This window comes from Peromyscus maniculatus, chromosome X (genome assembly GCF_049852395.1).
Source record: "Peromyscus maniculatus bairdii isolate BWxNUB_F1_BW_parent chromosome X, HU_Pman_BW_mat_3.1, whole genome shotgun sequence".
Taxonomy (NCBI): Eukaryota; Metazoa; Chordata; class Mammalia; order Rodentia; family Cricetidae; genus Peromyscus; species Peromyscus maniculatus.
Window position 1 is genome coordinate 31,968,833 of NC_134875.1, and position 25,906 is coordinate 31,994,738.

The 25,906-nt window shown below is 36.7% G+C and overlaps 1 protein-coding gene across 1 annotated transcript in view; it reads left to right on the forward strand.

Annotated features, from left to right (window-relative positions):
- Tenm1 (teneurin transmembrane protein 1) overlaps positions 1-25,906 on the forward strand; it is an 827,344-nt gene that overhangs the window by 733,169 nt on the left and 68,269 nt on the right. Inside the window, exon 26 of the mRNA XM_006981543.4 lies at positions 21,542-21,696. Within this exon, the coding sequence (XP_006981605.1) occupies positions 21,542-21,696 (155 nt within the window). The remainder of the gene's footprint in view (positions 1-21,541; positions 21,697-25,906) is intronic.

Consider the following 25,906-nt stretch of genomic DNA (forward strand, 5'->3'; position numbering starts at 1 on the left):
CCTATATAGCATTTACATAGTCTGTGAATGTAATTATTCAAATAAATCTCCAGGAAAACTTGTCACTTCTCTTTGAAAGATTCTGCAACTAGGAAGGAAGTTCACCAAATTTTCCTTATGGGACCAAGGCAGGAAACCTTCATTTTATTAAATGTCCTGACTGCAGTAGTAACTACAAATTTTGTTTGAAGAAAAAATGGGAGCATCCTCAAATAGAATTTCATATGGTAGTCCCTGGGTTCTTCTCCTGGGAAGAAACCTTTATCTCTTCCAATGTGATATACTTTGATTTGAATTCCAATAAAAAGAAACATTTCTCATTTTACTCATCAATACTTCAGAGGCTTTAGCAAGGAAGTTAAAGGCACACCATTCCCTAGCATTGTATGTGAGTTTGAGTTGACTTTGAAAGATGCTTTTAAAACATGCACAGATGATGTCGTTGGAACTTAGGTTCCATTTATTATTTTTACTGCAACTTTCTTTAATTCTACAGAGAACTCAAACTAATGAGTCATGTAATAGATGACCAAGTACTTAAGAAGAATGTGAAATGGTACTAGGTGGGGTTATAAAACAAAATTTGTGACAAGCTGAAAGCACTTAGGTTTTTCAAAGTAGATACAAAGGGTGAAGGATTGACAGGACAGGCTAAAATTAATCAATGCATTAATACGTTTTTCTTAGGCCTCACCACAGATTATATCTCTATTTTCAAGTGTGTCTTTAAGTAAATTGACCTCAGAAGCCAGCCGGGCTTAGGCAATATCCAGTTGAGTTCTAATAGTTTTTCCATGGAAGAGAAATAATTCTTAAGTCTTTAAAAGGTGGCTTTAGGATATTCATGTCACTAGCTGCATGATTCCTTTTAACTTTATGGGAAATTATGAAATCTGAATAATCTAAAATCTAGAGACAATCATTTTTGTCCCTTCCTAATTCTAGCCAAGGAACATTCCTAAACTCTACTCTATCCTTGGGCATCTGCATACTATTCCCAAATGCTGTATTTGTGATAAGACAAGAATTAGTGATTCTTGTTAGCATCAGTGGTATCTATAAGGAAGAGAGCATAGTAAAGAAACAGGAAATTATTTTGGTTCTCCAGTGCAGTGAGGGCAGTAATGATTTTCCTACATTCCTTTCATATATTATATGGCTTCTTGGTGGCAACCATTTGGAGATATAAGAAGGATATTCCTGAATAAAATTACAGACAAACCACAGCATTCATAAAACAAACGCTGTATTTAGGACTCTTAAAAATAATCTGTATTTTATAGTTAAAAAATATTCAGAGTAATAGCAGAAGCAAGAGAGGGAATAAGAAGTTACAATCTCATCCTATAGTCAAAAGATTTGAGTCCAGCACTGGTGGCACACGCCTTTAATCCCAGCATTCAGGAAACAGAGGCAGGAATATCTCTGTGAGTCCAAGGCCAGCCTGGTCTACAGAGGGAGTTCCAGGACAGCCAGAGCTACACAGAGGAACCCTGTCTGGAAAAAAAAAAAGATATGAAACATGAATGGCCTTGAATAAGGGGGAAAACAACAGGACCAATGCCCATATGAACTCACAGAGACTATTCAAACTAGACAAAATCCCAGCACTGAGAAGGGGAAGTAGATGCAAAATGCCACTCTTAACCAGGAAACTATTTGCAGCTGATACCTGCTGGGAGAGGGGAAATCAGTTTTCACTAATGATGTGCCACAGGGTATGTCAACCACACTCCAGACCGACACAAAAGGGATTTCATAAGGGGTTTTGTGGTCTTTTTGTTTCATTTTGTATGGTGTAGGTAGTTTTTGTCTTGCTGGGAGTTTTTGTTTGTTTGTTTTGAGAGAGAACATAAAATAGGATGGGTGAGAAGGTGGGGAGGATCTGGGAGGAGTTGGGGAAGGGGAAAAATCGGATCAAAATACATTGTATGAAAAAATATTTTAAATAAAATGGGAGTAGGAGGGAGAACAAAGACATAGCCCTAAGATCGGAATGAGGATAGGAGGTACAAGATTCATGAATCTCAGGACTTTCAAAGAAATAGATATTTTCTGCTAAATATGAAAGAATTAAAATCAGTCATTGGGGTGAGAAGGATTTGAGAGAATCACTTAAATAAAATCTGCTTTCTAGGTAATATCAACAGTCGGTCACCCAGCTGGCTTGCAAGGTTCTTCCCTTGTTAAGATTAGAAACAGCTTACAAAAAATGTGTTTGACAGTCTTAAACTTTAGGCAAAATACTTTTTGAACCCCTCAATAATACTGTGATCTTTTTTTAGCCACATGGTATTCTTCAATGCTGTTCATTGGTGAAAATCTATAAACCTAATAATTAAACAGTAATTTGATAGCATGTGGTACACATGAAGAAATATCATGCGGCCATTAAAAATGTATAGAAATCCATTATATTAATGGAGATTTCTTTTATAAACTAATTTCTCAGTGTCTTAGAATTTACAGAGCTACTTCGAGGACATTCCATATCTATTATCTGACCAGAACGAGGCCTCTAATGTGTCTGCTAACAATGACCAAAAGAATAGAACCTTAATTTGTGTGAGCAGCTGTAACTTGAGGACTTTTCTGACTTTTCTGTTACAATTCAAAAGGCATAAGCTGTTGTGAGAAAAAAGAAGACAAGGAAGACAGACTTGGCCTTGGCTAACTGCCTTTTTCATATCATCTGTGCTTGAACTCTCTATTTAAGAGTTCATGTTTTATAAAGCCATGGAAGCTTTAGTAAATGATCCCTCCCACATTTATTTTAACTGCCACACATTTATCAGATTCTGTGAACATTGTAATATTTTAGAGGTCAGATATACTGATAACCACCCAGATTCTAGAATCAAACTGAACTAGATACGAACCCCAGATCCTTCACTCTTGGGAAAGTTGTCTAACTTTTCAGAGCTACAGCTTCCTCATCCCTAAAGTGAAAGCACAACTGATCTGTTTAATAAAGCACATAAGAAAATAAAATATAAAAGCACCTAATAAAAAAGCTGCCTAATGAAATATCTAAGAATGGAGTGTGTACACAGTAAATATTACCTATAGTTCTGATCAGTGTTGTTGTGTTGTTACTAATATTGATTACAGTAGCTGCCAGAACACTGGATAGGTGACTTTGGAAAGAGGTTTGCTCTGTATCCTAAAAAAGGATGGGGCCACAAGAGAATCAAGAGTCAAGACAGATTAGGATACAGCTGTTGTGTGTGATTTGACTAAGTTCTGGTTCTCATTTGTATTAGGTAGTGCCCCACAAGTCACCTATAACCAAAATAAATTCCGCTTTTATTCACCATAAAATTCATTCTGCAAGAATTCTGTTCAGATGTGAACTTAATGTCTAGAGAATGGAATGGTCTTGGACAGGAGCACATTACTTCATCATTAAAACTCTTCATAGGAACCTTGAGAGCCTGGAATATGGATATGTTTAAATAGAAAAGATCACCCAAAGACAGCAGATAGTGTACTCAAGGCAACATGGAAAAGCCTGATGCTAGATACCTGGTAGAATAACAGGAAAGTGGGGAAAGGTAGGGGAATAACAATGAAATAAAATCATTCATTGGTATGCGTGGAAGATGTTCAAGTCTCATATAAAATAGCATAGTATTTGCATGTGATCTATGCACATTCTTTCTCATCCCTTAACTCATCTCTAGCTTACTTACAATATCTAATACCATAATATCTTACAACATCTTACAATATCTAATACCAAATGCCATGTAAATGGTTGTTATGTTGTATTGTTTAGGGAATAACAAACTAATTTTACTTCTTTATCACACAGCCCCTCAGTGTCATACATTTCCCATCTGTCCACTTAAGAATCACCTCAACTGATTTCAAAGAAAACTCCCTGGCCAAAAAAGAAAATAATGACAGAGATTACACACTAACAGGCTGCAAATCATTTAAATCATATTTTGAGTGGTGTATTATGGTAACCTATAAATAACTAATTGCGTAAAATTGCTTTAGTAGTTTCTAGGTGGCAGCTTTAATTAAAAGCACCAGAGACATTTAGAAGTTTAGAAATGGATGGCATGTAATTTGCCCTTTTACCAACCATAAAATGGTAATTAAGGAATTTGATTCACTTCTTCCTATTAAAAGTTTTATGAGAATAGCAAGTTCCTTCTAAATACAGTTTCTCTTCAGCAGAAGGTAGTAAGTTTGCTTTATCTATCTTCTCCAGCAGGGTAAGATGTTTAAATGTACAAATTCTTCAGATGTTAATTAGGACATTTCCTTCCATGTAAAGCATTTGTTTTTAAGGCTTTAAAACACGAAAAGTATTAGAGTTAAAACTTTGATCATAGCCCTGTATTCTTCCAAGATCAGTACAAGATGTCTCTGTAATTCCACGTTTGCCAAATGTATGGGGTTGAGCATGAAATCAAAGAAATAGAAAGTCATTTCCTTATGAGTCTAGCACAGCTTGGTGATTTCTGGAAGAATCTTCTGTCTACAGTACACTGACATTCCAGGTAATCTGAAATCTTAACTCAGTAGCAGAGAAATTGATCATCAGATGGTTTTAGGTTCATTAATCCTCTAGAAATACTAAATAAATGAGCAGGCATACAGAGTAAAACTCCAACAACATAAAGTCAACCAATACATCTTTCAAAATGTGTGACTTTAACATCACCTTGGGCTAAATCACATCTGAATATGGAGTCATAAAGCTTATTTTTATTTTTTAATTGAACAATTGATTGCATTTTGGGGCCACTTCATCCAAGGATTACAGATAGCACACACAAGAAAGACAGCTGCCGTTTTGGTTTTAAATAAAAGAAAAGCGGGTTTTTACAAGTTATCTGTGCAAGCCACAAACTGGTAAAATAGGGGATGGTTAGATGGCTCCTCTTGTGCAGCCCACAGTTTATCTCCCCTGGATAGAACGCTAACTCTTCCTCTTCCTTCACCCCAATCAGAAACAGAAAAGCATTTAGCAGTTTTGCTTTACAGTAGTACCTCCTAAAGGAGAATGGTATCATGAGCAGAGTATTTTCTCACCAATATTCTTCAGAATTTCTAGCAAATTGTGATAGAAAAGAAAAACAGACATACTATTTGTATTATTTATCATTTTAAATATTTCTATAGAATGTGTGTGTTCCCTTATTGTCTGCATCTAAAGGCTGTTTATTTTCCCATATGTCCCCATGCCTTTCTAACCTCTGAGGCATATGCAGGGACGCTTGGCTCAATCTGGGAGGAGGGGATTGGACCTGTATGGACTGAGTCTATCAGGTCGATCCCAGTCCTCGGGGGAGACCTTGATCTGGAGGTGGTGGGAATGGGGGGTGGGCTGGGGGGAAGGGGAGGGGGCAGGAAGGGAGAGAACAAGGGAATCTGTGGCTATTATGTAGAACTGAATAGTATTGTAAAATAAAAAAAAATTGTAAAAAAAAAAAAGAAAGAAAATACAAAATAACATCCAATGAAAAGTTCAGAACACGAAGTGGCATTGAGTATGTGCTGCTAAATCTGCAAAGGTGGGAATTCACTGTGTACCTATGACTGGAAAAGTTTGGAAGGAAGCATGTCTAAATATCTATGATCACTGCTACACAAGGAATTGTACATCATTTTGATTTTATTCTCTTTAAGTTTCTGAGTAGGGATGGACATGTAGCACCTTTTCTTTGCATGTACAGAGCTTCAGGGTCCAGCTACAGCACCACAAAATAACATAATTTTACTATATTTTATAAGTCACCAGAACACAAAGTATTATATTTTAATAGTTATTAAGTAAAATACAACTGTTGAGTGCGCACACACACACACACACACACACACACACACACACGCGCGCGCGCGCGCGCGTGTGTGTGTATATATATATATATATATATATATATATATATATATATATATATAATTTTAACACACACATACACTATCCTGTCCTATACCCTGATCCCTGGAGACACGGGTCTTTGTTTTCATGGATGACAGCTCTTCAGGAAAGAATATCACACTATAAAAAGTTGACAATGTGTTATTCTCATCTGAGCATTTGAAAGAACACCCAATGAAGGTGTCACACCATAAGCCAAAGAAGAAATGTTTTTTTAAAAAAAAGCATTGCAATCCTACCAGCCTGATAGTAAAAATGTTTAATTACATATATTTCTAAAAAGTATTATAGAGAACAAAAATTTTAAGTAATCCATAATCTAGTCGTCGATCTAGGTAAGCCTAATGGTCTTGAAAAATATAAATTCAATAAGTCTCTATTGCTTGAAAGTTTGAACTGTAGAGAAAGGTATGAGGAGAAACTTCCAGGCTTCTTTCCCATAAACACAATTCTCTAAAAGAAATCCATTTTAGCAAATTGTTGCGAGTCCAACCACACCCATACACTTTTTTCCTTACACAAAAGAATGTATACTATTATGATTATTTTCTACCTAACATAAGATATTATGGTACATAACATAACATTTACCAATTATTTTGTATGTGTATTTCTCAAGCAATACATACAGTCACATTCATGTAAAACCAGCACACTTACCTATTTCATATATATTTCTTATGGTGTCATATATCAAACCCAGGGAGTCTCAGACATGCCAGGCACAAACTCTGCTATGGAGTCCAATTACATGAAAAATCTTTCTATTGTTTGAGGATTTCATGTGTGTGTGTGTGTGTGTGTGTGTGTGTGTGTGTGTGTGTGTGTGTGTATATATATATATATATATATTACATTTTTATCAAATCTGTCCCCCTACATAAATTTTGAACATAAAAATCTAATACTACCTGTTATTTGTAGATACATAAATATGCAAAAATATATTTTAAAATATATAAGAATGCTACACACTAACTTCAGAATAACAATACTTCTAAGTAAATAAGGAAATTGGTGGAAGTCTGAAGTAGTGGAGATTCAACTGTATCCATGGTATTTTCTGTTTTCTGAGGCAGGAACAAAATAGTACCGTGTGTTAAATTTGAGTGACGGGTGCATGAGTGTTAGTGTTATTGTGTTCTGACTTGTCTACCACTTGAAATGCTGCATAGTTTTAAAACATTTTGAATCAGAAAGTGGGTTAAAGAACAACTTGAAAATTTATACCTGACAATTCCATTTCAAAAAGTATTTTGTTTTGTTTTAAATAAGGCTTTTTTCTCTCAGTAGAGATGGTAGTCAAAATATTTAACAACATATGAGGCACAGGTAACAATACATGAGAGAATTTAAGAATGTTGGCCTTGAAATGGAGTCTTTAGAGCACAATCTGGTTACTAATAGTCATCTCTTATTTCCTCAAGTTACTGGATTTAAGCCTCTCCTGTTAGCTTCAGGCTTACCAGCACTTTTCATACATACCCATACTCAGAGCTGCCTAAATGGCTGACTGTGAACTTCCTGAAAAAAGCATCAATGTAATGAATCAACTTTATCATTAACCAAAGTCACTGTTTCCTTGGGAGTGGGTTCTGGCCCATTTACAGTGTCTCCCTGAGGAATCACAGGATTAACCACTCAAATGTTATCTTCCAGCCTCAAATATCAAAGCCTAGCCAAGAAGCTCCGATGTTATTTGCTCTATTTTTCTTCCACTTTCATTTACTAGCTGTTCCATTTGGTTTTTCAAAATCTTGTTAAAGTGTGTAATGGATTCAGGGGAAAGGAAGGTGGGTAGGTGGCCCAATTTTACCAGTATTTACTCAGGAAAGGCAGCTGATTATAACAGTAATTTCCCTGAGTGGCCAAGAACCATTTCTCATTTTGGAAGGCATCTCTAACCCAAGAAAATTAAAACCATACTAACAGATTGACAAGTCTACTTTGTCCCTCCCCAAGCTAAAATCTATCAGAATGGACTTTTCTAACAGGATTGCCACTGCTTTCTTCTATAGTCCTTTCTCTATCGTCTTGAACAAAGTAAAATCAGAACTGCAGAAAATCTACTGCTCTGGCCCTACTTTAGGACTTAGTCTCACCAGGTGCCTTTTCACCTTTTCCAAAATAGTAAAGTGAGGGTAGGGGACTTGTCTAGGGAGAGGGAACTGAAGAGGGGCTATGGTAGATGATATAAAAGCTAAAGCTCATGAAGCAAGAAAATGTTGGTGAAATCACAGGTTTCACAAATAAAACAAAATAAAAATACCTTCTTTTTTATTTTTCATGCTGGGTGGTATTTTATTTCCCAAGTATATCGGGTCCAGTTTTGACATTAAGACTTTAGTCAAAGAATCAGTTTAAATGTTTACAGGATGCTATTCAGATGTCACAGATGGCCCAAACCACCAGCGTGTGAGCTGTACATAATCTTCTCTTGTTCCTAAAAAAGTTAGAGATGTTTGGACAATTGAATTATGGAACCACTGAAGCTTCAAAATATCATGTTGAAAATATTTCATTATGCCTCTGTTTGATTTTGTTATTTATAAGGCTCACTGTTATTAATTATTTTCTAATTGCTTATATTGTTCAATTTCTAATAAAGACCTGAGTCATTTATTCTATACACAAATAAAATCCTCCTTTATGCAGGAACTATGCTAATGCCAGTTGCACAAAAGCTTCCTTGTTATCAGACCAATATCCAGAGATGCCATCATCTTAATTAATACTTTCAATATATTTAACTGATATTAATAAAACACTGGTGCCAATAGTACCACTTTGCAATTCATAAGGCTCCCACTGATTTTAACTACTTTGCCAAATCAGCATCATCATCCCAGTATATCTTATTAGGAAAAGAAGCATGTTATCTGACTTCCACTATTTAGTTGAGCTTTTCAAACAGTAAATTCAAAATTCTTCAAGGAAGTAAAAAGGCATGGCCCTGCCTTTCAGTAGAATATAATCTGTTTGGGAAGACAAGAGATGGATCATTAGGTTATATGATATCAACATTAAATATTGTAAGGGCTCAAGAAATCATTAATATCTTCAGATTGAAAGAAAGGAGTTAGGGAAAATGATCAGAAGATTAAAGGGCAAAGTAATCTGAAAAGGGGGCTAGACACAGGGATAAAGTAAAACTGAGAACTAGAGTCAAACCTTTATCCAAAATAGGTTAAGTCAACTCTAAAAGGAAAAGGAATTCAAAGAACAAAGTAACTGTAAATGAGACATGAATGGTTTATTTCTTCCTGTGAGGAAATGGATTCGTTACAAAGGTCCTAATAATTATACAAGTACAAATGTATTGTTGTGCTCATTTCTTTGTTTATTTGAATTGAAGTTTTGTGTATCCCAGGCTGGCCTTGATTTTACTATGGAAGTGAGCCTAGCCTTATAAACTACCTCATCCTCCTGCCTTTACATCCAAGTGCTGGGGATTACAGGCATGTGCTACTAGGCTCAGTGTAAAATGTGTTCTTGGTCCAGTTCGAAACCTATCACATTCTTCGTAGCAATGCAGGCTTTAGATGAGCAACTTCATGTCATGTTATACCTCAACCTTACCCACTTGGAATTGCATCCCATACCTCTTCTAATAGAATCAGAAAATTTCTACCATCCAAGGAAACCAATAAAATCGCCAAGGAAATACCTCCATCAAGACATTTGCAAATATTAAAGTCAGTTTGTATATTGTGAATCTTGTGGCTAGATGGGTACTGCACCTTGAAAGAACCGTATTAGAACACTAGATAGAAGAAAGGGCATTGCAGGCAGAGACAATGGTGCAGGCAAAACCATGGGGATTAAAAGGTGGTGTGTTTCAGAGCTAACTAGACTGATTTGACTGGAAAAAGAATACTGGATGCCATGCAGACTGATCACCACTGTCAGCATGGAGCATATGCTGACAGAATTACACACGGCGCTTCTGCCATCAAAGTCAAGCTATGTTGAAGTAGGTAATCATCTACTAGATAAACCACAGCACGATACCAGAAAACTAACTGTTAATCACAACCATGAATAAATATTAACATCACTCGTGTTCACCTTTCGGAAGGCTCTCACAGACAAGACAGCTGTTATTTTATTTGGCCTTTACAGTAATCTGCTGACATGGGCAGCTCAGCTGTTATTCCTATCATTAGACAAAGATGAAAAGCTGAGCACTAGGAGCTTAGGTACATTGGTTCAAGCTACAGCCTCACAGCCTGAATTTCCTCTTCCTCTCATATCACTCATGAGCATATCTGTGTGGTCCAATTTAGAAAATGGAAGGTATAGAAATGGCATGGGGGTGACCAACCAAGATGAGACATGGGAAATGACAAGCATCTAGCTTTTTTCAATTCCTTTTTGCATAACCTTCTCATGCCCAAGATTATCAAACTTGTAGATCAACTTGGGGAGAAGGGGAGGTGCACAGAGTTCTTTGCTTCATGAAACTGAATATCCTGAATATCTTACTTTAACTCAGTTGTCATATTTTATTGTTGTTTGTTTAAATTTTTACTATTTGTGTGTACGTGTGTGTGTGTGTGTGTGTGTGTGTGTGTGTGTGTGTGTGTGTGTGTGTGTTTGCAAACAGATTTCAGAGAACACAGCAAATTATGGGAGTCAGTTCTCTCTTTCCACCATATGGGCCCCAGGGACCTGTGTCAGATCATCATGACTGGCAGCAACTGCCTTAAGCAATGGAGCCATCTTGCTGGTCCTCAGCTGTCATGTATGTTTGCATATGTGTGAGAGAATGAGAAAGAGCCTACACATGCATGTTGTTGTTGTAGTTGCCCATTATTGATTGACCTCAAATTGATCTTCCTTAATGTCTCTTGAACTTTATTTAAAGGGTTGAAAAATTGTATGCACATGGTGCTCATTACCTTGTCTTACCTTTCACAAATGTCTGTCTACTGCTTCTGAGTAGTGATCTCTTCTGCCATTAGCTTCATTCATCAAGATGCATGGATGCTGAAGGAATTTTGCATGGACATTCTGTGTTGTTTTTGAGAGTGCTCTAACATGCAAATAATTATCCTTAAAAATATTCACTCTTCTTTAGTTAACCTACTTTTCTGAATAGTAAGCACGGCAGCTCCATATCCTGCTTTTACTGATCATTTGGGCCAAGGTATTCTACTTAGTTTGCTTTTTTATTAGAACATCTTGGTCATTCCCATACCTTGAGACTCATTTTCCCCAGAGTGAAACAACTGCAATTAGCTCTTTGCTGGTCCATTGGCAATAAATGAACTTTTTACCTAAGGCTAATTGTTCATATAAAGATCTTGGGAGGTACTTGTTTTCTTAGGATGGCAGAAGCATTTCTTTTAAAGTGTATCTGAGTCATGTCCTATATCTTAGCTTGCATAGACCAAGCCCTTTTAAATCATACCCCAGATGTATCTTTCAGGCAAGAATTTTATCATAAAAGAAGCAAGAAATGCACATCTCAATTTGGGCTAGAATCATCTACTTACCCAAATCTCTCTTGCTTATACACACAACATACACACAAACTTCTATAAAGCAATGCAAAATAATTACATCAGTATTGGTGTCAAGTTTCATAGCAACATGTTGATATACCAGTCCTGAGGGTGCTACTTCCTTAACCAATTGCACAGCGTACAGCTTCACTTGTTTGATTATCTGTATGAAAACTTTAACCAGCTTTTAAAATTGTGAAGGCTTTTGCCTCAATAGTTCCATGGTACAGAATTTCTCCCAAGCTAGCAAAATTGTTTTCAAGCACTACCTTGTCTCTGTGGTGAGTCTAACACAGGGCACTCTGTTGACAAAGGTTACATAAGATTTTATAGACTAACGTCTACTATTTGTCAGTCTACTATATGAAGACCTAAAATGTTGAAATATTGCCTGGATGGAAACCATTGTCTATGATTATAAGTTTGGAAACATCACTTTCACTAGGAATAATAGCAATGATTGTGTGATTTATGATGCCACTTAGCAATACCATAATACTTTATCCTCTTCATAACCCTTTCATTTCCATGGCTCTTGTGATCTTCAGAACATTTTATTTTGTGTAATTCAGAATTTACAGGCAAAGAAAACAAGACACCAAATGATAAAATTCCATACACTATGTCCTATGAGAAATATGGAGCAGACACACCCTGAAAAACTTATCTCTAACCTTGGATCCAATGTTCTCTCTGCTCTCTCACATGCAGTGAGGCAAATTAGTGAGAAATCTTGAGCCATCTGTGTTTCTTCATATCTCCTGACACAGTAAGTTAGAACAAGATTATAAGAACCGAACACAAAGCTGTGCCGACAGAGCAGAGTGGATTTGTTGTGGGGGAGCATGAGCCTATTTGGGATTGCAATCTCCACAGATCAAATTCACTTTCAGTTAATTTGATCTATGGTCTTTCATCTCTCTCTTCTTGCTTGTCAAACCCCCTTTTTCCATACTCAAACCATCACTAATTGATAAGACTATCTTCCTCTTAATGCTCTTTAGAAAAAAGAGATTATCATTACAGCCTTCCTCAACTCATTTTAGAGACATTGATGTGTAGCTTTTGACCTCCTGGCATGCTTTATTTTACTTCAAGTTTAGACGTGCACCAATAAAAACACGTGCAAATTTAGCCTATAAATCTGCAGTATTTCTTGATCACTTATGCTCAAGTATCCTGGATTTTTTTAAATATTAAAAAAACAGAAAAATACATTTTTATCCTCAAGAAGCTTATTATATAAGCAGATCATGTTTGGAGAATTCACATTAAAAACACATAAATAAGATGATAGCTTCTGCAGTTTAGGAAACAGAGCTTATAGTGAATTAAAAGTTTGCAGAGAAAGCTTCAAGAAATAGAAGTGGCTTAGTTTCTTCATCTAAAAATGATATTAATATCTGCTACACATGGTTATTATTAGTATTAAGTGAGAATATATGTGTAAAGACTCCAGCACTGAACGTAGAAAAACATAATACACGCAGCAAGTCCACATGATCATTGTATACTGGACATCCTGTGTGGGTTTTCAATGATGTTAACCCAGATTTCATCCTGAATTCATCGGGAATTCAAAATACATCTTCAGATTCCAGGTTATACCTACTCTAATAAGATACCCCTTAAGACCATAATTTCCCCACTCCTGTGACATCCTGACCTGCCCCAAACTAGTGCTTATATAATGGCACTGTGTTACTTGATTTTTCTCCATAACCCCCACCAGTTTCTGAACCTCTCAAGGGCAATGTTATTTCTTTTCTTTTTACCATGCTATGCTTTTTACCATACCATACTTAGCACAATGCCTAACAGATAACAGGTGTAAAGTAAATGGTGAACAAATCAGTAAAAGGGAAAACAGATTCTTCAATCAGATTTTACAAAACAAAAATACTGCTTGGTAGACACAGGAGAGCTGTTCCTTCACTTTGCCTTGCAACAAAGCTGAGGCTTAAGCTTTACAAGCTGAAGAGAAAACAAAGTGCTCCAAACTGGAACTGTCTGTCTTTCTCAAAATTCAAATTCTTGGTCAAGTCATTTACCAATCTATTGTTCCTTGTGATAACTCTGAAGCACTTTAAAGAAGGTTCTCATTCATCAAATATAGAGGACATTGCAGTCAGTAGAACATTCGTTTGAGTGTTTGTCATTTTAAATGTCTATTTATATACCTTGGGAATGACCTTTACTGGTTAGAACTTACTATAACTTTTTATTAAGCAGAATATCCAATTAAGTACCTCACACCATTCACTAGCCATGCAGTACTAGAATGAGTTTATTAGTGTCTCCTATTGGAGAAATTCTGATTGCATTGTTAACCACGCAGAGAAATCATCTCAACTGTTCATTAAAGTCTGCCTTCTTCTAACTGATAGTGACACGCAGGCATCTAAAGTCCTCCGAGTTCTAGAAGCTTCATTAGTAGCTACCTAGCAAGAGAAATTAATGGGTTCGTTGTGCAGAAGAATCTTGGTCCTTTCTGATCCTAGTAGGTAATTAAGTGGACAATAGTTAGATCCGCTGGAGAAAATATGCTTCTGCCTAGATGTGTTTGCATATGCACCATACATATGATATCAATTTTACGAGAATTTGAATGCACATAAGCAAAGTAAAATGTTTATCTCTCTTTGACTTAAAAAAAAAACTTTAGGATCAACTGGTCAGAGTTGACTGACTACACAATTCAGCACTTACTACTGGGGATTAAGCTGGTACCATATTAAATTTAGGGTATTACCTAGAAGTTGATTTTAGCAATGTATTGCTGTCTCACAAAAACGAGCATATTGAAGAGGGAAAAAACTCAGTATTTCAGTTTTCTGGTTGGTGGAGCTATAGACGGAGAGGACTTTATGACTACTTTTCAAACCTTATATTCTGGAAAAAAACTTTCATTTCTTCATATAGAAATAATAAAAATTTAGCTTCAACAGCTGTAATTTTTAAATGATATTCAGAGATACCTTCTGCCAACATTTGAAATTGGCATTGTATACAAACAAAGCCTTTGATTTTTCTGTTATCTAATTTGGGCTTTTAGCTGCTATTTTTGGGCTATCTAGCTCTACATCTGGACTCCCAGTGATCACATCAGCCTGCCCCCTTTCCTTCAGTATTGATCAGTAGCATCCTGTTCCCCAATAGGTGATAAATTTATTAGTAACTATCTAGGCTGTTTCAGCTTTAAGCAGTTGTCTTCCTAAGAATTATAGTATTTATTCATTGGAGGATAATAAGACAAGAGAAGAAGTCAAACAATTTCACCTGTAATTTGCAGCCATTTCATACAGAGTGATGCTTCACTGAGAAAAGAGCCTGCGGTTCAGATATTATATAATGCCCCCTATTTTGCATATGACGTTGTGAATAATTTCTTTTACAAGATGTACTTTATTTATGAGAAGGTCTCTTCACAGAAGCTGCTTGTTGGGGCTTAATGCTGATGAATGGAGACAGCACTATTCACACTTCCAGGTTATGGTCTGTCAGTACTTTCATTATGTGCACTAATTTACAGGGATTTATTTATTTTCTCACAAATGTAAAAATGTTCTCCAAGCTAAACATGCTGTACAGGCATCTGAGCCCAATGTTTTCCTTGGTGGGGGTGGGTGAGTATGAGGACTCAAGCTGTTGTGTGTGTTGTTCTTCCCACTTCTATCCCCACCCACTTGGCATTAACTGTCTGAACTCATGCTAAGTCAGAGATTCATATTTTCTTGGGTTGTTTAAGAATCAACACTGGTTACATTTTTAAATCCTGGAAGTGATTTTTCTGAATGCTATTTAAATCTTTTCTTATCCAAAGACTGTGCAATAGTGTATTGTAAGTGCTAATGAAAACACTGACAATTAGCACATCAAAGGGCATGACTGTTAAAATAAATTATGCATACAACATTGGACATCAAGGTTTGGAAAGCAGAGTAAAACAACGTAAATATACGAAACTAAATTGCAGATCTGCAGATCCTGCTAGCCCCAGATGGCTTTATGTGATCTGAAATCACTGACTTTCACATCTCTGAAGAATAAAGCTTGAAATATACTGGGTATGTGTCACATTCTCCCACTAAGTCTAACAAGCACTAATACATCATACTGAGGATCACTATCACAATTCTCACGATAGGATGGAAAACCTTCAAAGTAATGAACAAAAATAATTCTCTTTGTTCTGCATGAAACTTCTAATTTGAATTTTACCTCTATTGAAAACTGAATATATCTTCATATATAATATATCTTAAATCCTCTCACAAAGGAAGAATTGGTGAAACTGTTGTTTGGAGAATTCTTGTGTTTGGTTAGATTGTTGACTAATATGCAAAATAAAATATACCTAGGTGCATTTACAAAACACCAATCAGGCAGGTCCCTCAAAGCCCATTCTACTATTTCTTTATCATTGCCAAGCTTAAATGTGATATGACTCAATAAATGTTAATTAAAGAGTCCCAAGAAAAAATAAGTATGTTTGTGACTTGGACCTTGATAAAAAAAAAAAAAAAAAAAAGAGGTTGATTTACAAATATAAAAAGGAAAATGTTCTACAAACTGTCAGCAAAATACACCCTGGAGTGAGTATTTAATAAGCCCAGACTTATTTCAAGGGACACTCATCTGTGGAAGCCAGCTGACATTAACAGACAAAGAGAAAAAGATAGGTTCACAATGGTTAGCGCTTCACCAAACGCAAAAGTGGAAAAAGGATATAAAGCCCAAGATTATCCTCCCTGGATTAGCCCAAAATTCTCTACCCTGATAGAGTTAGGGAATCTGGTATTCAAGACTCAAAATTGTCCTTCCAAGTTATCAGCATAAAGGTGCAAATGTTGGCTGCCATTAGAATCTAAAATGGACCTCAAATACACAAGGATTAAAGGCCCGGTGTGCAAGATGGCACTACTGGGATGTAGTAGAAACTTTAAGGCCCAGTGCAATGTCTTCCAGTCATTGAAGATGTGATCTTGAAGGGAATAATAGGACCTTGCCCCTTCTTCCTCTTTTTCCAGTTGTAAGGTCTTCTACTGCCATGCATTCCATTGTGAACTGTCTGTAGAGGTCTCAAATCAGTGAAGCCAACACACAGTGCTTATAAATTCCAAAGTTATAAATTAAAATCAATTGTTCCTCTTTTCAAGTTGATTGCTTATAATACTTTTGTTCCGGTAACAGAAAGCTGATGAACACATTTCCCCTAGATTACTTAGAGAACAATTTATTTTTCTGCATCAGTGGGGAACCTACTCTCACTTTCAGAGGATCTGATTCTCTCTTTCCTACCTCTTAGTAAAAGCAACACTTAGCTTTATTTTTAGCACTCTTACTAAAGTTTTGATTGTTTCTCTTAATCCCCACTTCAGTACACAAAGAATCCTTATCCTTTGGCCCTCCAAGAGTCTAGCATAGTGCCATTCAGTACCTACTTAGTAAATGACTCATGATTTCCCACAGTTTGAGCACACCTAATCTTAGAAGTGTTCTCTCCAGGATTAAGCTTTGCCCTCCTTTGTCCCTGGGCTTCAGTCTTGGTCTTTTATTCAACCCTCTCATGAGTGTGAAATCTTAAATTCTATATTTGATGATATTTAATATAGAGACCTTAGAAGGAGGTCTTAAATCAGAGGCCGCTAATGCAAACCAGATAAAAATTTTGGCAGTTAAAAAAATGATTTTGCCAAAACAGATACAGAAACAAAGAGCAGATATTCCCCTTGGCTCATCATCAACCAGAATGCTATTTGGGGGAGGAATAAATGTTCCTGTGCTATCATCATTTGACTTACACCAATTTTATGAGTCTGTTTATTGACTTCATTAAAGGTACATATACTTCTAAAAATGATAAAGGGATTTGTTGACATGAAATGTTCTTTTTTGGATATAGTATTATCCTTGGAGGACTGACAAAAAACATAAAACGTTTTAAAAGGATTTTTACAGAAAATTAAAATGAATCTAAGTTTTATAAATGTTAAGAATACTTTATAAGGAACATAGAGATTGATCAATTATATCCCTGAGCCAAATCTGAATATTAACCTCATGCCAATGCATTAGCTCATCTACGAGCAAGCAGCTTAATAGGTTGGATTTCTTTTTTGCAGTTATAGTGAATGAACATATGGCTTTTCACATGTTATTAAAGTTCTCTATCACTGAGATACATCCTCAGCCATTTTTCCTGTGTTTGGTGTTTGTGTGTGTGCACATGTAATGTGAGGGGTACAGTCACCCATGTGGGCATGTGTAGAAGCCAGAGGTTGACATTCAGATGTCTTTCTCAATAATTTCTCCATCTTTTATTTTGACAAAGAGTCTCTTCCCTGAATTTGGAGATCTACAATTTGATTAGTGTGACTGGACAGTGATCCCCTTCCCCTTTCCATGGCCTGCCTGTTTCCACACCTACTACATTGGGCTCACAGCCATATACAGCAATTTATACAGGTTCTTGGGGTCTGAACTCAGATCTACATGTGCTTTAGGATTGACCTATAGAGCTTTAGGTTTGCCCTCCCTGGGGTGACAGGGAATGAAGACACTGCAAACACTCTTACAGAAAAGCTTGGCTTGGATAGGTCAATGCACTCTGATAGAGATGCAGCAACAGTAGCCTCAAACGTCAGCTCATTTATTATACACAGCGTAAATGAGGAGGCATGTAGAAGATCTCTGTAGGAAATCTCTGTAAGGGAGCAGTGTCAAGTTGGGGTCATCACAGAGGATAATAGTTTCAGCATAAAATGTCAACATTCATACTTACACCAGGGGAAACCTTCATTCCTCTGAACCTGACCTAGGGATGGCTTTACCATTTCCATGGGTCTGACACAATGGGATCCTTGACATGGCCGTGCTCATTTCAATAATACTTGTTCACTCAGGACTTCCTTCACTCCTAACATTTATACTTACATAGCAAGTACTTTAGCAGCTGAGCCATCTCTCCAGCTTCCATTTTGTTCATTTAAAAATAGACTTTTACTAAGTTGCCCAAGACAGTCTAGAAGTTGCAGTCATCCTGCCTCAGCCTCTTGAATAGCTGAGGTTACAGGCTTGTGACACCAAGTCCAGCTTACATTAGATGTACAAATTGTCTTTACATGATTATCTTTAGTTAATTTTATTATTGTTGTTGTTGTGATAAAAAAAATGCCATGATAAAAACCACTTAAAAATTCACTTTGGATTAAAGGTCTGGAGTTCTACATTCCATCGTGGTGGGAATACATGGAAGTAGGCCGAGAAGGTGACAAGAACGTGAGACTGGCTGGTCACAGTGCATTGTAGCTAGACAGTCAGGACAAATCCCTGTCACCCACCAGTCCCACAGCCACTCAGACCCAACCAAAAAGCACAGAGACTTATATTGCTTACAAACTGTATGGCTGTGGCAGGCTTCTTGCTACCTGTTCTTATAGCTTAAATTAATCCATTTCTATAAATCTATACCTTGCCATGTGGCTCGTGGCTTACAGGCATCTTCACATGCTGCTTGTCATGGCAGTGGCTGGCAGTGATTCCTTCCGCCTTCCTGTTCTTTTATTTCTCCTCTCTGTTAGTTCCACCTATACTTCCTGCCTAGCCACTGGCCAATCAGTGTTTATTTATTGACCAATCAGAGTAATTTGACATACAGACCATCCCACAGCAGTGCATCCACACTCAGGAAGCAGAGAGTGAGTAAGCAGGACCAGGGTATTAAATCAGCAGGCCTCCCAGTAACCTGCTTCCTCCAGTGAGGCTCAAGTTTGTAAGCATTCTACAACTTTCTCAAATAACATCACAAGCTAGGACAGTGTCGTCTAAACCTATAGGAGACATTCTGCATTCAAATCACAGCAGTGACTTTATATTTTGCCCCCATACTTTATAATTGTGTGTCTGTGTCTGTGTCTGTGTCTTGTTGTACTTTATTAAAATAATGTATTTATTATTTCAGAATTTTCCAACTTTCACATATGCTTGGTAGATTTCATTGAGTCTGAATAAAAGGGAAATGAGAAAAATTTAGGTGTACAATTTTTAAAAACAGAGTAGTTTCCTCTTTATGTGAAACTTCAGTTTGCACAAATTTAGTTATCTGAAAAAATGTTAAGTAAAAATATTAATAATTAGTAAGTTTAAAATTACATAGTATTCTGAGTGCCATAATAAAAATCTCACACCATATTGCCTCATCTTTCTGTAATATGAAGCACCCAGACTATCAATGCTATATTTACTACCTGCTTATAAACCACTTAGCCATCTCAGTTCTCAGATCAACTGTTGTAGTCTCACAGTGCTTGGGATCAAGTAACCTGAATATAGTAGCATAATGTATACATCACTCACCTTATTTAATCTCAATATATAGGTATTTTGTCATCTTGCATGGTCACAAGAATAAAGAGGTTGATGTGCTGGGAAGAAGACTCAGCTGGTAAAGTGCTTGCCTTGCAAACACAAAGACCTGAATTTAATCCTCAAAACTCACATTTAAAAAGACATGCATGATGACATACGCTTGTACTCCCAGTGCTGGGGAGGCAGAGACTGCTTAGTCTCTAAGTCGTATTGTCAGTCAGCCTAGTCTATTTGACAAGTTCTAGGCAGTGAGCATCCCTGTCTAAAAAAACAAAGTAGATAATGACTGAGGAGTAACGTTCAGAATTTGCCTCTGGCTTCCACACACATATGCACCTTTGTACACTGGGATACTCATGAACACACACAGGCATGAAAATATACCTAAACCTAAAAATAAGAGGTTTTTTATTATTAGGTTATAGTAGTTAATCTCTTACTGTGCCTAACTTATAAATTACACTTCATCATATGTATCACAGCGATATATTCAAATAAGGATTTATATGAAAAATTTGGTATTTGTAGGATTCAATATTATCCACCCACCACTGTATGTCCTCACATGAAGGGCCTGCTCATGTGAAGGAGTCTTACTGTAATCCCACACAGGTATTTCAAGAACATTCTGAAAAATGCCGAAGAAAATGGGAAGTGAACAATATGCTCCTTGTATAGGTTAGATAATTTTCCATCTATTATTTCATATGATTTTTAAATAGTAACCTAGGCATATAATTGCCTGCTCAGCCCAGTTTATCAAAGAAAGGGTTATAAAACTGAACCCCGCCCCAGTTCTCAGCAAAAAAGGGGAGGGGGAGTCAGTTGGTGACCATAGATAAGGCAGATAATTTTTTCTTATTTTACTACAGATAAAGCTGAAATATGAAATTTGAGGGCAAATATTTCAGAGTGCAATATCAGTTATAATTCACACATTCATTACTATATGGCAACCTTTCTAACTACTATTATAATACACATTTCAAGAAACCAGGCTGGAATTAACACTACACAAAAGCTTCCTTTGGCTGTCCCTCACACACTGGCAGCATTAAGTAGACTCTGTAGGTTTAAAAAAAAAAGAGTACATAAAGTTGGGAGGGAACATGATGGGAGAATATAGAGGGGAGGGATTTGATCCAAATATGTTATATACATGCATGACATTTAAAACAATAAATGAAAAAGAAGAAAAATCAGAATCAATTCATTTATTTTTCTCAAAGCTTAGCCTTTGTACAATGCCATAACTTTCCTCTCCAACCATCTTTTAAAAAGGTAATACAGAGAAATGTGTTCAGTCGAATTCATATTACAAATTCACTTTAAACTAAATAAAATTTCTTGAAAATAACACTAATCTTTTCCAAGTCAATTATTTCCTACTGCAACCACGAAAATAAGCAGTGGTCTGAGTACCAACATCGTTAAAAAAAAATGTGACAAACACTACCTCCTCTGATTTTCCTTATTTTATCTCAAAGATACTTTCTGACTGCACAGAGGGGAAAGCGAACAGCAAAAGAGCACTGGCATAAAGGCGGATAAATAAAACAATTAAACCCAGCTTTATCTTTGTATGTCACTTTTTGTCATTTCTTTTCCAAACACTGCAGAAGTGAGTATGTGTCCCAACACTCGTCTCCCATTTCTGTCTGTGCTGAGCTAAACTAAATCCGTTTCCGTGGCTCTTTCAAGATACAGAACTTAGTGTAAATGTGGTCCACTAGATTATTAATGCTAATTTCCTTTTTCCCAACAGGCATCACAGTTGATAGGAATGGATTCATTTACTTTGTGGATGGGACTATGATCCGAAGAATTGATGAGAATACTGTGATCACAACTGTAATTGGCTCAAACGGTCTGACTTCCACACAGCCATTGAGCTGTGACTCAGGAATGGACATCACTCAGGTAGGCACTGCTGCTTTTTAAGCATTATCACCATTTGGCATCGTGGAAATGGATAACAATTTTCTCATGCAGAAATTACATAAAAAGGAAGCCTGGTGCATCTGCTGTAATGTCAGATAGCAGAATCTCCTTTTTATGTAAGTTACTTTTTTTTCCTCCTCAGAAAGCTTTGGGGAAAATGGTAAGCTAGGACGGGAGAAATATTAAGAAGAATGTAGATATAACAACACCTCCTAAATTTGAACCAATTACAATTGGATTTGTTCACTATTTCCTAAAATATATAATGTTGCTATTTTAAATTAGTGTATTTCATTTATTTATATATTGGAGGAGTAGAGAGGTGGGCAATGCAAGTGAAGACCAAAGGACAACTTGCAGAAATCGGTTCTCTCCTTCCACCATATGAATGCTGGGAATAAATTCAGGTCACCAAGCCTGGTAGCACAGGCCTTTACTCACTGATCTTTTTCCAGCACAATTTTATTATTTTTGCAAACAACAGCAAATGAACTTTAGCAAAGACATGATGATCAAGATCTTTACAAATCTATTTAATAAACATGTAAGTGTGGCATGTTATTCATGTACATATAAACAGCCATTTCTGAGATGTTTTCTTAAATAAAAGCAATGCCTTTTTCAGATTTGTTTTATACATATTTAACAAAACTCTGTGAGACTGGCCTCGTGTTCAGGAGTGTTTGGGCAATACAAATCAAACCCCATGGGTTTTAGTGGCTTTTGGTGTGGGAGAGAAAGAGAGATGTGAATATGGGTGGGTACGAAGTAGGGAGGACTTAGGAGGAATTGAGGAATGAGAAAGAATATGATAAAAAAATATACTGAACTAAATTCTCAAAGAATAAATAAAATATTATTTAAAAATACTTCCTCACCAGAGAATAAAGAGGAAAAATTAGTATAGGATTCGTGTGCACACAAAATTCTGATTTTAACACAATTCTACCAAATCAGTAGATGGCATGTAGAGAGATTTTAGGGCATACAACATGATTCCCGCACTGTTTGGATGCTCTTCTTAGTCTGTAGACACAGAAGTTTGGTGTGTATAATAAGGTAAGTAGGCTAGGCAATCCTTGAAGCAGCTTTATGCTGTGACATTTAACAAACTTGTAGCTCTGACAATGTAATGTTTTCAAAGTAATTAGAGTAATATTGAGAATTTCTGCATTGATCAATGCATCAGGGAGGGTGGTTTCTGTTGAAAGTAATAAAAACACTTGTCTAAAAATATTTCAAGAAATAAGGGTTAATCATCTCATATTGTGAAATGTCCCAAAATAAACAAAAATGTCAAGAGACTTCTTTCTTCAGTCACACTGTCCAGAAATGAGTAGTATATTTGAATGCCTTTATTCATTAGCAAAGGAGAAATGGAATTTTCTAAATGGATTAAGACCCTCTGGAAATGCATTGTTTTCCTTGAGCACATTGCTACCTGAGCCTCACATGGAAATCAGGACTCCTTCGGAATGTAGGAATTAGGTTCACTGCTGCAAAGGCAACTGGTGACATCACTTATTATTAGGATATCCCAGTAGCTTCATTTTTCATTGCATCTGAGTCTGAGAATAACATGGAAAATTAAAGTGTTTAATTTTCTTTATCCAGTGTTTCTTTAGTCATTGGTTCTAATACCACTTCCCACCTCTGTTAGTGTTCTATAAAATGCTGGAGATGCACCTATTTGAGTTCACTCTATTTCTGTCCCTGATTCACTCCAGAAATTGAAACCATCTGAGTCAAATACAAAAATAAAATGAGGAGTGGGAAAGCCAGGAAAATGGGCGAAATTAACAAACTTCTTATTAGATATCTGATTAGATCAGATGTTCAAGTTCTAGAACAGTTTAACTTTCTATGATTCAAGATCTTGCAGAAGCCAAAGAAAAGGAGCATTATTTATGGAAATGTGGAAGGGTGTGAATGTATTTATATAGGGGGGAACAGAAAAGATGAATATATATGATTCACTTGTCGGGTATTTTTAACTGAAAATAGAACACTTAGTACTGTCATCAGTCAACTCTAAACAACTGGTATGATTCTGTAGAAAAGTTATTCGGAAAAGAGAGCTCTTCATCTCAGTAGAGGGAATATATAAAGTTCATCACCATAAGAAGGATTCTTTCTCACATGACACTTTTCAACCACAATTGATGCTGTAATAGCTCCCTCACTACTTTTGGTTTAGGATTTACAATAGATAGTATGCTCCATGCTCACTCAGCAGATAGTTATGGTAAAAATGGTATGAAGGACTGGGTAGAGCTAAAGCAGACAAGTAGTTAGGGGTGAAATGGTGGAAGAATTTATAAGCACAATGGAGCTTTCGTTTCATCCAGTGTAAAATGGAGAGAGTGGAATAGCATTAAGAGAAGAAATGCACCGTGAGTGGTGGCACATGCCTTTAATCTCAGTGCTGGGAATGCAGAGGCATGCAGACTTCCATGAGTCCAAGGCAAGCCTGATCTACATAGTGAGTCCCAAGTCAGCCAGGGCTACATAGTGAGACCCAGTCTCTCTAATAAAAATGAAAAAAAAAAATAAATCCAAGCCCAGGCATAGTGGTGCATGCCTTTAATTCCAGCACTTAAAAGGTAGAGAGGCAGGGAGATCTCTGAGTTCAGGGCTACATTCATCTACATAGTAAGTTCTAGAACAGTCAGAGCTACACAGTGAGACTATTTTGAGGGAAAAAAGAAGAGAGAGAAGAAAGAAAGAAAGAAAGAAAGAAAGAAAGAAAGAAAGAAAGAAAGAAAGAAAGAAAGAGAGAGAGAGAGAGAGAGAGAGAGAGAGAGAGAAAGAAAGAAAGAAAGAAAGAAAGGAAGAGAGAGAGAGAGAGAGAGAGAGAGAGAGAGAGAGAGAGAGAGAGAGAGAGAGAGAGAGAGAACTGCTATACAAAGTAAACTGCTTTGGGGTGATGTCTTAGTTACTGTTCTATTGAAGAGACACCATGACCAATGCAGCTTATTGAAGAAAGCATCTAATTGGGATCTTGCTTACAGTTTCAGAGGGTTAGACTATAATCGTCATGGTGGGGAGCATGGTAGCCGGCAGGCAGGCATGGCACGGCACTGTGGAGCGGTAGCCAAGGACTTACATCCTGATCTGCAGACAGGAGGGAAATAGAGCAAGACTAGGCTTAGCATGGGCTCTGAAACCTCAAAACCCACCCCCAGTGACATACCTCCTCCAACAAGGCCACACTTCCTAATTCTTTCTAAACAAAGTCCACCAACCATAGACCATTCAAATACATGAGCCTATGGGGGCATTCTCATTCAAACCACCACAGGTGATGAGCTGTTATTTCCTTGTAACACATCCATGTGGTAATCCTAGTCATGATGCTGTCCAGTTTCATGAAACTGCATACGCAGGCACTATTAGCAGCTGAATGTAAAATATCAAAATATGAACTGAGAAAATAGATTTGTCAAATCTTGGAACTCAAATCAAAGAAGTACCTCATTGACTGGTAGAGAATACAAGGAGAGGAGAAGCAGATTTGAGCAAGAGTTGGATGAAAGTTCAGTGTGGGGCATGCTTGAGCCTGAGATGCCTGTGTGTAGAATCTAGCCCAGTGGGTCTCAACCTGTGAGTCATGACCCTTTAGGGGTCACCTAAGACCATCAGAAAACACAGATATTTACATTATTATTAGTAGTAACAGTAACAAAATTACAGTTATGAAGTAATTTCATGGTTAGGGGTCAGCACACCATGAGGAACTGTATTAAAGGGTCAGAGCATTAGGAAGGTTGAGAACCATTCATCTAGACAAAGAGGACTGGAAGAAAATTGAATATGAGTCTAAAGCTCAAAGTCCGAAATGAAGACTGGATTCATGATTGTCTGTTTATTGTTCTCTATAGTGATAGCAAACGGGGAATCAGTGAGAACTCTTGATAAGAATACATACAGTAAAACGGGGGGGAGAGAAAGGCTTAAAACAAACTCTATGGAACAGCAAAGTTCAAATAGAAGAAGATAGACTGGATGTGCATAAAGAAGGCTAAGAAGAAAAGATCAAGTAAGATGAAAATCAAGAAGGTATGAGAAGAAGAAAAAAAAAACCCAGGAAGGAAACAAGATTTTCAAGATCAGTGTCTCAGGTTGAGTAGATGTTATGCAATAAAAGAAGCTTTTTTGTTTTTGTTTTTTGGTTTCTGTTTTGGTTTTG